Source organism: Corella eumyota, chromosome 2, assembly GCF_963082875.1.
Source record: "Corella eumyota chromosome 2, kaCorEumy4.1, whole genome shotgun sequence".
Lineage (NCBI taxonomy): Eukaryota > Metazoa > Chordata > Ascidiacea > Phlebobranchia > Corellidae > Corella > Corella eumyota.
In genome coordinates this window covers 727,980-739,192 of record NC_137491.1, presented here as the reverse complement: position 1 = coordinate 739,192, position 11,213 = coordinate 727,980, and the positions used below count along the sequence as shown (strand labels likewise).

At 26.2% G+C, this 11,213-nt stretch overlaps 1 protein-coding gene and 5 non-coding genes across 6 annotated transcripts; 5 read left to right on the top strand and 1 right to left on the bottom strand.

Annotated features, from left to right (window-relative positions):
• Positions 1-177: 177 nt before the first annotated feature.
• Positions 178-5,918, bottom strand: LOC145741866 (acetylcholine receptor subunit alpha-1-A-like). Its single transcript, XM_082559534.1, has 11 exons — positions 5,857-5,918; positions 4,530-4,702; positions 3,975-4,129; positions 3,443-3,551; positions 3,114-3,217; positions 2,767-2,876; positions 2,428-2,622; positions 1,789-1,949; positions 1,511-1,628; positions 1,115-1,236; positions 178-556 (listed from the first exon to the last, which is right to left on the bottom strand). The coding sequence occupies exons 1-11, from the start codon at positions 5,870-5,872 to the stop codon at positions 377-379; spliced, it is 1,443 nt and encodes a 480-aa protein (XP_082415660.1). The 5' UTR covers positions 5,873-5,918; the 3' UTR covers positions 178-376.
• Positions 3,682-3,771, top strand: Trnai-uau (transfer RNA isoleucine (anticodon UAU)). The gene is given in 2 exon segments: positions 3,682-3,719; positions 3,736-3,771. It is a non-coding gene; the product is annotated as a tRNA-Ile (tRNA).
• Trnai-uau (transfer RNA isoleucine (anticodon UAU)) lies at positions 5,112-5,201 on the top strand. Its single transcript is given in 2 exon segments — positions 5,112-5,149; positions 5,166-5,201. It is a non-coding gene; the product is annotated as a tRNA-Ile (tRNA).
• A 72-nt stretch (positions 5,919-5,990) lies between the features above and the next one.
• On the top strand, positions 5,991-6,080 carry Trnai-uau (transfer RNA isoleucine (anticodon UAU)). Its single transcript is given in 2 exon segments — positions 5,991-6,028; positions 6,045-6,080. It is a non-coding gene; the product is annotated as a tRNA-Ile (tRNA).
• Positions 6,081-6,885: 805 nt separating this feature from the next.
• Trnai-uau (transfer RNA isoleucine (anticodon UAU)) lies at positions 6,886-6,975 on the top strand. The gene is given in 2 exon segments: positions 6,886-6,923; positions 6,940-6,975. It is a non-coding gene; the product is annotated as a tRNA-Ile (tRNA).
• Positions 6,976-7,276: 301 nt separating this feature from the next.
• On the top strand, positions 7,277-7,366 carry Trnai-uau (transfer RNA isoleucine (anticodon UAU)). Its single transcript is given in 2 exon segments — positions 7,277-7,314; positions 7,331-7,366. It is a non-coding gene; the product is annotated as a tRNA-Ile (tRNA).
• Positions 7,367-11,213: the final 3,847 nt, after the last annotated feature.

The following is an 11,213-nucleotide window of genomic DNA, read 5'->3' as shown; positions in this document are numbered from 1 at the left end:
GTAGTGAGGCCAAGTGTTCTGACTACTTCATCACGCTGCCAAAGATTCCTTAACAAAAAAAGTTAGGTTGCTGAAGGATTTATTGCAATATAAAGTTTTTAAATTTGTTTAATTTTCGTTTAATAGTTTTTAATATTTTATTAAAATTAGAGCAATTAAAGTGAATTAAATTTTACCTTTGATCCTGCTTGGTGAGTTTATTTAATATTACACAAACAATATAGTAAGAATAAACCAACAGAAAAGTTAATCTTTAAGAAAATTTATAAATTTTGAAAAAAAATTAATGAAATGTAAAAAAATATTTTAATTACATTTTTTCCCAACAAAATTATAAAAAGTTGTTTTATTAATTTTTTTAAAATTTTTTTCCAGATTAAGTTCCGCATCCGAGAAGACATTGATCGGAGGAGCTTCCGAATTTATCCTCTTCCTTGCTCATCTCGATTAATCTTCCTCCGAAGATCCCAACTGTTCCAACCAAGCAAGCCAAGATGAAGATGTAGAGAAGAAAGTGATCCAGGATCATAGCAACATACTTCCACTCATCTTCCTTCTGTGAGTTGAGTCAAAATTTTGTTATTTGAGTAAACTTTAATCAAAAGCATTTGAGTGAAGTTTAAGTTAAAGCATTTGAGTGAACTTTAAATAAGTGTATATGCGTCGCGTTAAAATATAAGCATTTAAATATACGGTTAGTGCACTTAAGTAAAATTTGAGTGAAAGCGTTTAAGAAAAATTTACTCAAATTTTTTATAACGAAACGCATTGTGCAATTAATAATTAAGGTTCTAGCGATTACTATGTTAGGGTCTGTGTTTGATTCCCACTGTGCGGTTTTAGTTTTGAGTTATGCGATAACAATACTTTTTCAGTTATTTTAAAAAGTTGATGTTAATACTTTGACAGTGTACAAAATTTACTTAATTTAAGGTGAAGCTTAAATAAGAGAATTTGTTTTTAAATAGTTTGTTTAAAGGCTTACAAATTTTGGATATTTTAAAATATATAACGTTATACTGCGATATCTTTTTTGCTTAAAATTACAACGACAAAATGCCCTAATTTTCAATTATTAAATCTCTTGACAAAATAACTGATAAATAATATTTACCTTTTGGCTGTCGTCCTGATCTTTAAAATATTCGGCCACAAACTTTACCCCATCCACCACAGCTTTGACGTCACCACTCATTACTCTTGGCTCGTCTAAACTTGGCTCCCGACCTGATAAATCTAAATAAAAATATTAAAAAATTTAAAGGATCTCTTGTACGAAATATCGAAACTTTAATTAAAATAAAAATAGGCTTTCTGGTTAATGTTAATGGTATTTTAACGTTCTGAATTCGTAGAATATGTTGCATTAATCGCATACTAACTAGTACTTATTGTACTGCGTTTCAATGACGTCATTAGCGTGGGAAAAATTTAAAAAAAGTGCTTGGTATAAAAAAATTTATTTACGCAGAAGTTAAAACACAAAAATTGTAAATAATTAAATACTTACCTGTTATATCGGGGAAATTAAGACTTGGTTGTAGTTTCTTTGCCGCCTTATCAGCATAGGGATCCATTCGTTTAACTGTTGAACTAAACATTAGCTTGGGAAGCCAGACCATAAATATCTAGGAAAAAAAATTTAAAAATAAATTTAAGATTTTAATTTTTAGATAGTTTTTATACATTTTTCTTAACTGTAAAGATATCACAAATTAGATTTTATACATTATAACAATTCCTTAAAAAAGTGAGTACTCACAATGCTTAAATAAATACGAAATTTACCTTTTTTGTCCGATCCGACATCACATGAGTAGCAGGACCTCTGTAGTGGACGTTCAGCACAGCAACAGTAATCATAATAGACAGGCAGACCAACAACATAGTGAATACAATGTACTGACATAATAACGGGACACCTTTAGCTGTTGAGGGGATCGCTTCAACTAATATAAATTAAAATGTTAAGTTAGATGATATAGGCTATAGTATCAAATTATAGTTGATCAGATATCTAGGGTTCGATTCGCATCAATGCCATACAGTTTGGTTTTAATGAAAAAAATTTAATAACAGTTACTTGTAGCATAAAATGTATGATAAATGTATGTTGAAATTTCTGTAGATGGGCAAATAAGGTAGAATTAAGCTTTTGCATTAGGTACAGCTTAAATGTTAAGTCTAAGGTAACTCCTTAATTGATTTACCATTTTGTATAAGTATTTTAACAGAATGATAAACAGAAATTATAAAAAGAGACGTCTTTTTCAAACCCTAGAAACAGCTAGACAAAGTTTTAAATATTTCTTTTAAACCTTACAATATGTTTTAATTTTATTGGATCTATCAAGAATATTTAAAGATGAAGTTATAAACAAAAATAAAGGTTAAGGAAAAACTAAAAGGGGCGTGGTTTAGACCCACCAATCACGAGCAAGAAAACGATGAGTGACAGCAGGAGAGAGATACTTAAAGTCATTTTTTCACCAGCGTCCGAAGGAAGATAAAAGACAGCGCAAGTGAGAAACGAAAAGAGCATTGTGGGAAATAAAATGTTGATGACGAGATACAAGGGACGACGTTGTATGACGAAATAATACGTCATGTCTACGTAGGGACCTGAATAGAATATTTAATTAAGAAAATTAACAAAATTTAAAAAAAAATCAAATAAACTAAATAACTTAAATTTGAATATAAAAACTTCAAAAATTAAACACGATCGAGGATAAACATTAAAAAGTATCTACTAAAAGTGTTTACCTCTACAGCAGTCGTATTTGATATAATGTTTGTGGCATCCAACTTTAAGGATGATCCATTCCCCACTCGGTTCATAACTCGTTAGATCCGGCAAATCGCATTTGTGATCCCTAAATACGTCATCACATACGTCATAACTTGCGTGATATTTAAAAAAGCGTAACAATGAAATCTAACTACATCAAAAATCATTTACCTACGTCACAAATAACCCGACGAACGTCACAAATAATTAGACTTAGATGTTTACATTAATTTTATTTTAACCTACTTTCGGCCGAATTACGTCACACGTATACTATTGACGTCATAAGTAAACCCTGTTACATCACACTAAATTTACTCACGTCACTTTTCCATCGGCGTTAACCATGTCGAGTAAATCTTGACCTTGAGACCAAGGTCCGATCTTCATCGTGCAATTCTGGGTGTCGAACGGAAACTGCGCCACCTGTGACGTCATGAAAATTAAACTATGACGTAATATGACTTAAAAATGTAAATATTGCGGGATTTAGCTTAACTTGATTTTTAAATACAGAATTTTATGGGTTTAAACTATTACGTTACTTAATACGAATTATGATGACGTTAGCACCTATTGACGTCAAATTATGACGTCATTAGCAAAATATTTTAAACACAAGTGTAATAAAATTTTATTTGCAGGTCGAACCTGAATCTCACAAAAGCTTTTAAAGATTGCAGGAGGTTTCCATTCAACTTTCCCCTTGTAACTAACTTTCGCTTTTGTGAACTGAGAGATCGCGAAGTCGCCATCAGCACTGTGACGTCATAAGGTTAATTGTTTTTTTTTTATTAAAATTGGCTCAAGTGTTGGCGTGTTTTTTAGATTAATTTTTTTAATCGGTTTAATTTTGGCTAAAACGTGTAAATTGCTGGAATTAAACATCAGCTCCAGTGGCGCAATCGGTTAGCGCGCCGTACTTATATGACAGTTACGGAGTAATGCGGAGGTTGTGAGTTCGAGCCTCACCTGGAGCAAACTTTTTAATTTATTTTTTCGTCGAAAATTTAAAATAAAATAAGAATAAACTTTTGTATGATTGTGAATGTAAAAACTAAAATAAAAAATAAGATTTGATTTTTATAATTTTGGTTACTTAATTGCAAATTAAATTTAACAAACTTATTAAATTTTTAGGTATTTAAATCAAAAAAAGAAATTCATTTAAAACCCAGCTTACTTATTATATAGTACGAGCTCAGGAAACCATAACTCAGTGGTGGGTAAATAAATATATTCCATTCCCTCATATTGGGCTGGGTCCCATACTAACCTGGGGTCCTCCCAGATATGCAGAACCCACATTTTAGTCTCAATTTTTTGGTTTACTTCGCTCTAAAAAATATTAAAATTAAAATTTAAATAATTGGATAAAAATACTTCGCTCCATAGAAAACTTTACATATTTAATTATTTATTTCGCCATAAAAAAATGAAAATTTTAAAATCGAAAGTTTAAATAATTTTAAAAATACAGAGCGTTTTGCAAAAAAATTTATAAATTTTAATTTTAATTCACTTTATAGAACATTAGGAACTTATAAGGATATTTCAAAATAGTAAAATTTGGGGATAATAAGTCACAATTTACCTAAAAAAATGTTAAATTTCATTTTTAGGTAAAAATTAAAGCTTAATTATGTAGAAAAAATAACCAAAATTAAGTATATCAATATGTATTGTATTATTATAACAAAATTCTTAAAAATGTGAAAAAAATGTAAACCGAAATTACCACATCTATTAGTTGATTCAAAAACAATTTAAAAACAACTCGGACACTGTCGTTATAACTATAACTAGGCCGAACTTTGCTGTCATATGTCGACATAAGGTCCTCTGTTAGCGCATAACGACTTTTGGCTGTGACGTAACAATATGGAACAATCAAAATAAAGCATGCGAAACCTAAAAAGAAAAAAAAGGGTTAGAATATAAAAAATTATGCGCGTTTTTACTAAAAATAAAATATAAAACTAAATTTTAATATAATAAATATAATTTTAAAAGAAAATGTTATCTAATTTTACGCTTAAATAAAAAATCAATTAAGTAATAATTAAATTAATTAATTTTTCATTAATTTTTTTCAAAGCAATATTTTGATATAATTTTAAACTAATATCAATTTATTTTTGTCTGTTAAAATTTATTATTTATAAAATGACGCGCAAGAATTTAATGCACGTTTTACAACTATTCATGTTTGCAATTCTTACGTCACAATATATTTCCGCGATATTATGAAACCAGCTCGTAATATGACGCATCTGTTGCTTGCCGAACAAAGCCGCATTTTTGTTAGCGTTTGTCGCCAGCTCCAGTGGCGCAATCGGTTAGCGCGCCGTACTTATATGACAGTTACGGAGTAATGCGGAGGTTGTGAGTTCGAGCCTCACCTGGAGCAAACTTTTTTATTTATTTTTTTTTATTTGATTTTTATTAATTAACATTAAATTAAAAATTTTTAATTAATTTAAATGATTAATTTTCGCTAATTAAATAATTATAACATTAATAGTGCCAGATTTTTGCTGAATTAAATACAGTTATTAAACCATTTTACTTTTAGTTATATTTATTTAAAAATACATTTTATTTAATTTTGTAAACTTCGTGTAAAAACTTAGGGTTACAAATAAATTTTAATGTTAAAATAAACTCTAAATCAAAATGCTTTTTTAATGACAAATATTTTTGATATTTTCGTAATCAAATTAATTATATTTTAAATTTTTGTATCTAGAATTTTTCGATTTAAAATAATTACCAACAGTTTATATTTGTTTAAATGGGTTTATTGACGTTGATATGAATCAGTTTAAGTCTAATATGACGTCACTATAGGCGAATATGCGTTCACAAATTTAAAATTATTTCGTTTTTGTCATATTTTTGCTAGATGTACTTACCACATAATAAAAAGTGTTGCATTGTCATTATTCGAGTATTATGACGTAACAGTCGATATGTACTGTTGTTTTATTTTATACTTTGAAAATAGATTAATAAAAAAAATTTAAAATGTTACAAAAAAATTTGAAAATAATTTCTTTACTTACATAAATACAAATTCATTTCGTTAAATTTTTACCCAAAATTAACTTAATATTAAAACAAATCTAAAAAAAAAGTAAAATTTAACTCTTTCTAAAACTCGTAATTTCGTTAAAAATAAAATTAGTTCAGAATATCAGCTCCAGTGGCGCAATCGGTTAGCGCGCCGTACTTATATGACAGTTACGGAGTAATGCGGAGGTTGTGAGTTCGAGCCTCACCTGGAGCAAACTTTTTAAATTTTTTTTTCGACTGGATTTTTATTAATTAACCTCAAATTAACAATTTTTAATTAATTTAAATAAATAATTTCTGCTAATAAAATTATTATAACACTAATTAGGCCAAAATTTTTTCGAATTAAATACAGTTATTAAACACTTTTACCTTTACTTTTACTAATTTAAAATAACATTTTATTTTTTTTGTAAGTATTTTACGAATTAAAACTTTGTGTAAAACCGTATAAGTTATTATAAGAACTTTTAATGTAAAAATAAACCCAAAATTAATAACTTTTTTTTGAAATTTTTTTTTATAACTTAGTAATCAAATTCAATAGGTTTTAGATATCATTATTTTAAATTTTTTGATTTAAAATAACTACCAGCAGTTTATATTCGTTCAAAAAGCTTGCATTTACGTTTATATGAATAAGTTTAAGTCTAATATGACGTCACTATAGGCGAATATGTGTTCACAATTTTAAAATTATTTCGTTTTTATTACATTTCTGCTAAAGGTACTTTATAACTAATGAAAAGACCGAAATTGTCATAATTTGGTTATTTTGACGTAGCAGTCGACTTGTACTTTTATGGTATTTTACTTTTAAATATTTAAATCGGTAAAAAATATTTCTAATGCTAGAAAAAATAAGAAAATAATTTATTTCTTTACATAAATACAAATTCATTCTGGTCCAAATTTTTACCCCGAATTTACTTAATATTTAAACAATTCTAAAAAGAAAATAAAATTTAAGTCTTTCTAAAACTCGTAATTTTCTAAAATATAAATTATTGTTAGTAACAGCTCCAGTGGCGCAATCGGTTAGCGCGCCGTACTTATATGACAGTTACGGAGTAATGCGGAGGTTGTGAGTTCGAGCCTCACCTGGAGCAAACTTTTTAAATTAATTTTTTGACTTGATTTATATAAATTAACTTTAAATTAACATCTTTATAGGATTTAAATAATTATTTTTTGCTAATTAAATAATTATAACATTAATTAGGCCAAAATTTTCTCGAAATAAATACAGTTATTTAACCTTTTCATTTTTGATTATAATTATTTTAAAAAATATTTTGTTTTGTAGATATTTAACGAATTAAAACTTTGATTATAATCGTTAAATTTTTTTAAAACTGAATAAATGGCGCATTGGTAATGTTTTAAAAAACTAAATCGTTCTAAACATCAGCTCCAGTGGCGCAATCGGTTAGCGCGCCGTACTTATATAACAGTTACGGAGTAATGCGGAGGTTGTGAGTTCGAGCCTCACCTGGAGCAAACTTTTTGATTTTTTTTAATAATTATTGTTTAGCTATTTCCACCAAAGTATAAAAAAATTAATGATAAATTAATTTATCTTACATATAAAAAATAAACTTATTTTACTTTTAAAACACTATGTACAATGTCTAAAGCTTTAAAACAAAAAAACTTGACTAAACATCTAAAATATTTTTCTTTTCAAAGTTTAAGCACTTTAACTTTTGCCAGTTATATATATATCAAACCCACAACTTCATGGAACAGACCCTATCACTAAACAACTGATAAGACAATACCATATTATGACATCACAACCACTTAACATCAAACAATACCAGATGGCATTTTAAGTGTCAAAAATTAATAAATTCTAGCAGATAATTAACACTTCTGTAAAGTGTTTGAACTTTTACTTTGATTAGTAAAACGGATATCGCAATTTTTAAATAAGTAAATTTTACGAAGTTGTTCGTTTTATTTAAATACTTTACAGCAGTTTAAGTATAATCTAACTTTACGTAAATTGTCAAAACGTTGATGGCAAAAATCGCAAAAACAATTGAAATCGATTCTGTTACTTTTTTGGTTTTTGTTTCTTCTTACTACTTTTACGTTTCATATATTACCCTTAGTTTAAGTTGATAACGCTAAGCACAAAGATTAACTTCTTAAAACTCTGCTTTAAATTATAAAATTTTAAAGTTTTAGTTATGTTTTAAAATTAATTCTCTACCTAAAATAATTATATTTTAAAACGACAGCCTGCCTAAACTGATTAAAATTTAGTAAAAAAAAATAGAAACATATTTGTTGTCTAATTTTTTTAAATCATAACTTTCCTTTCAAATAGATAATACCAAAAATATGTTTTCACCATATTTATGAATGTTATTAGTATATTAACTTACGCTTTATAAAACAGCTGCTAAAATTGTATATCGTCTCCAGGGATTTGGTATTTAAAAGTTTCGCTTGGGTATAATAACAAAAAAATATGACTCCGATATTTATTAAACTCATATAAAGTAGTATTATATTGTATTTTTTTAGTATTGAAATGGTTTAGGATGTAGCGAAACATATAAAACTATAAAGTATTGCATGCGATTTCAAAAAAATTTAAAATTTAATTTTGGAATAAAAATGCAACACAAAGATTACGTTTACAAACTTATTCGATTAACTCGAGTTGAAATATGACCTGAAGTAACTTTTGCTTCAAACTGTAAACAAAGTAACGTGTTTGCGTTTGTTTTGGATTTTATAAAATTGTTCACTTGTGGCTTAGCATTTGAAATGGTAGACTGTGTTTAAAATTGAAAACTTGAAATATAAAATACAATTAGAGACTAACATAAAACAAATCTGGTTATGTTTGTTATATAAAGAAATTTTAATAAATTTAAATTTAGATTGGTATTGGGTATAAAAATATATTCTTATATAAAGTAAAAAGTAGAAAAAAGAAGTTGTTTGTTGATTGTCAGTGAACATAATTAAATATATAAATTAATTTTATTTTTTTTCATTACAGGAGAAAAATATATTGAAACATGAGGTAAATTTAAAAATTTTAAACTTTGCGGGATATTTTATGCTTAAACGAAACCTGACAGTATCCATGCATTAATTAAAAGGTATAGTATATAAAAATGCATTAAACTTGAATATTCAATGTAAACTTTATAGTAACATAGCAATTTAAATGCAAACATAGTATAATCTAAAGTTGATAAATAATAATATTTTAACAAAGCATTAACAAACGCTTTTGTCATCGTTTTTATAGACGCCAAAACAACACAAAAACAAACAACTTTTCTATACGATCAAAAAGGAGACGATTGTAACTTCTTACACCAAGCAATGTCTAATGTAAGTTTATTTTTACCTATTGGTTAATTTTTTGTAACAAATACCAACATTATATTTATTAAAGATTGACATTTATTAGTAATACAAAAACATTTAATAAACAAAAGTTATTTTATATATTTGCCAAAAAGTTTTGACATTTTTTTAAAATATGTGCAAAATATCAAAACCCAAAATTAACTGTTTCATTAGAACCGCCTTGGGTTAACTAACTAAAAAATTTAAAATCAAAAATTAATTTTATTATAAGAACCGCATTAGGCTAAAACTTGTATTTTCAGAATATTTTGTAAAAATATGAATATGTTTAAAAGTTATGACATTTTTATTGAATATGTGCGAGATCTTGAAACCCAAAATTAACTGTTTTATTAGAACCTTGGCTTAACTAACATTCAAAATAAAGAAATTTGCCAAAAAACTTAATAAAACAAAAGGTACAACATTATTTTATTTTGCTTTTTAAGATTCGTCATCAAAAGTAGTCCCGGAAATAAGATGACGTCAGAAACTGGACAACTATCACCCAGCGTTTTTTCAAAGACTATAACTTTTTAATAGAAGTCATATTAGTATTTTATTTTGTTTGTACTCAAATGCAACATTATATCATTTTTCGTAATTTTTTACTAATTTTTTTCATGTATGCTCAAGTAAGTAGTTGATGTCCGATATCTAAAAATTTTAATTTTAATTAGGTTTATTTGATAAATAAAATATGGTTTGAAATTATTTGATTATTTTTAAAATTAAGCTTCATTGTGACTAAAGATATGCATGAACATTATTTTTATAAATATCATAATATATAACGATTTTTAAATTTTAATAAACAAACACCTATTAATTAGTAATTAGTGATATTAAAATTTTTAGAATAGGAGGATCGGAAAACAATATTATTATAAACAACTTACAAAAAATTCAAAACTTTTAAATTACTAAAAAAAAACTTATTTTGAACCAAATTTCGGACTAGTAAGAATCAAAACACCATACTAATATTTGCGCTCTAAACTTGATATGAACTTAGTGGAAATCAATTAAAAGTCAAGCGTACTAAATTTTAAGGCACGAAGGTAAAAGACTAAGTATTACATTATTGCAACTACATCATTTTTTTAAAAGAATTTAAAATCAAAAAAAGTTTTTATAATTAACAAAAATATTAAGCTTAATGATTATAATTTTTAACTTTGTTTCAATAAAATTAAAAGGCTAAAAGTGTTATTAATGGGATTACAATATCTCAATATCATATTTCCAATTCTTTTTGTCAATCAAAAAAAATTATTGATTACAAAACCATATAACATATAGCCTAACTTTAAATTATACAAAATATTCTACTAAAATGTTTTGCGAAATGTTTTATCTTGAATGTTAGTTAAGCCAATGCGCGTCTAATAAAATATAATATTTTAAGTTTTGAGATTTCATCAATTTTTAATAAAAGTGTCATAACTTTTATGAATATTAATATTTTAGATAAATATTTTGAAAACACGTTAATTGGACCTGTGCGGTTTTAAGAAAACACTTATTTTTCGATTAAAATTTTTAATTTTTTTTTTTAATTTGTATGCAATATCATTGGCCAAAAATATCACGTGACCTAATTAAACCCACAATAAAAATTTGCTGTAACTTTTTTTTTACTTAAAATTTTTGCAAAATGTTTTATCTTGAATGTTAGTTAGGCCAATGCGCGTCTAAAAATATATAATATTTTAAGTTTTGAGATTTCATCAATTTTTAATAAAAGTGTCATAACTTTTATAAATATTAATATTTTAGATAAATATTTTGTAAACACGTTAATTGGACCTGTGCGGTTTTAAGAAAACACTTATTTTTCGATTTAAAATTTTTTTATTTTTTTTTTTAATTTGTATGCAATATCATTGGCCAAAAATATCACGTGACCTAATTAAACCCAGAATAAAAATTTGCTGTAACTTTTGTTTTACTTAAAATTTTTGCAAAA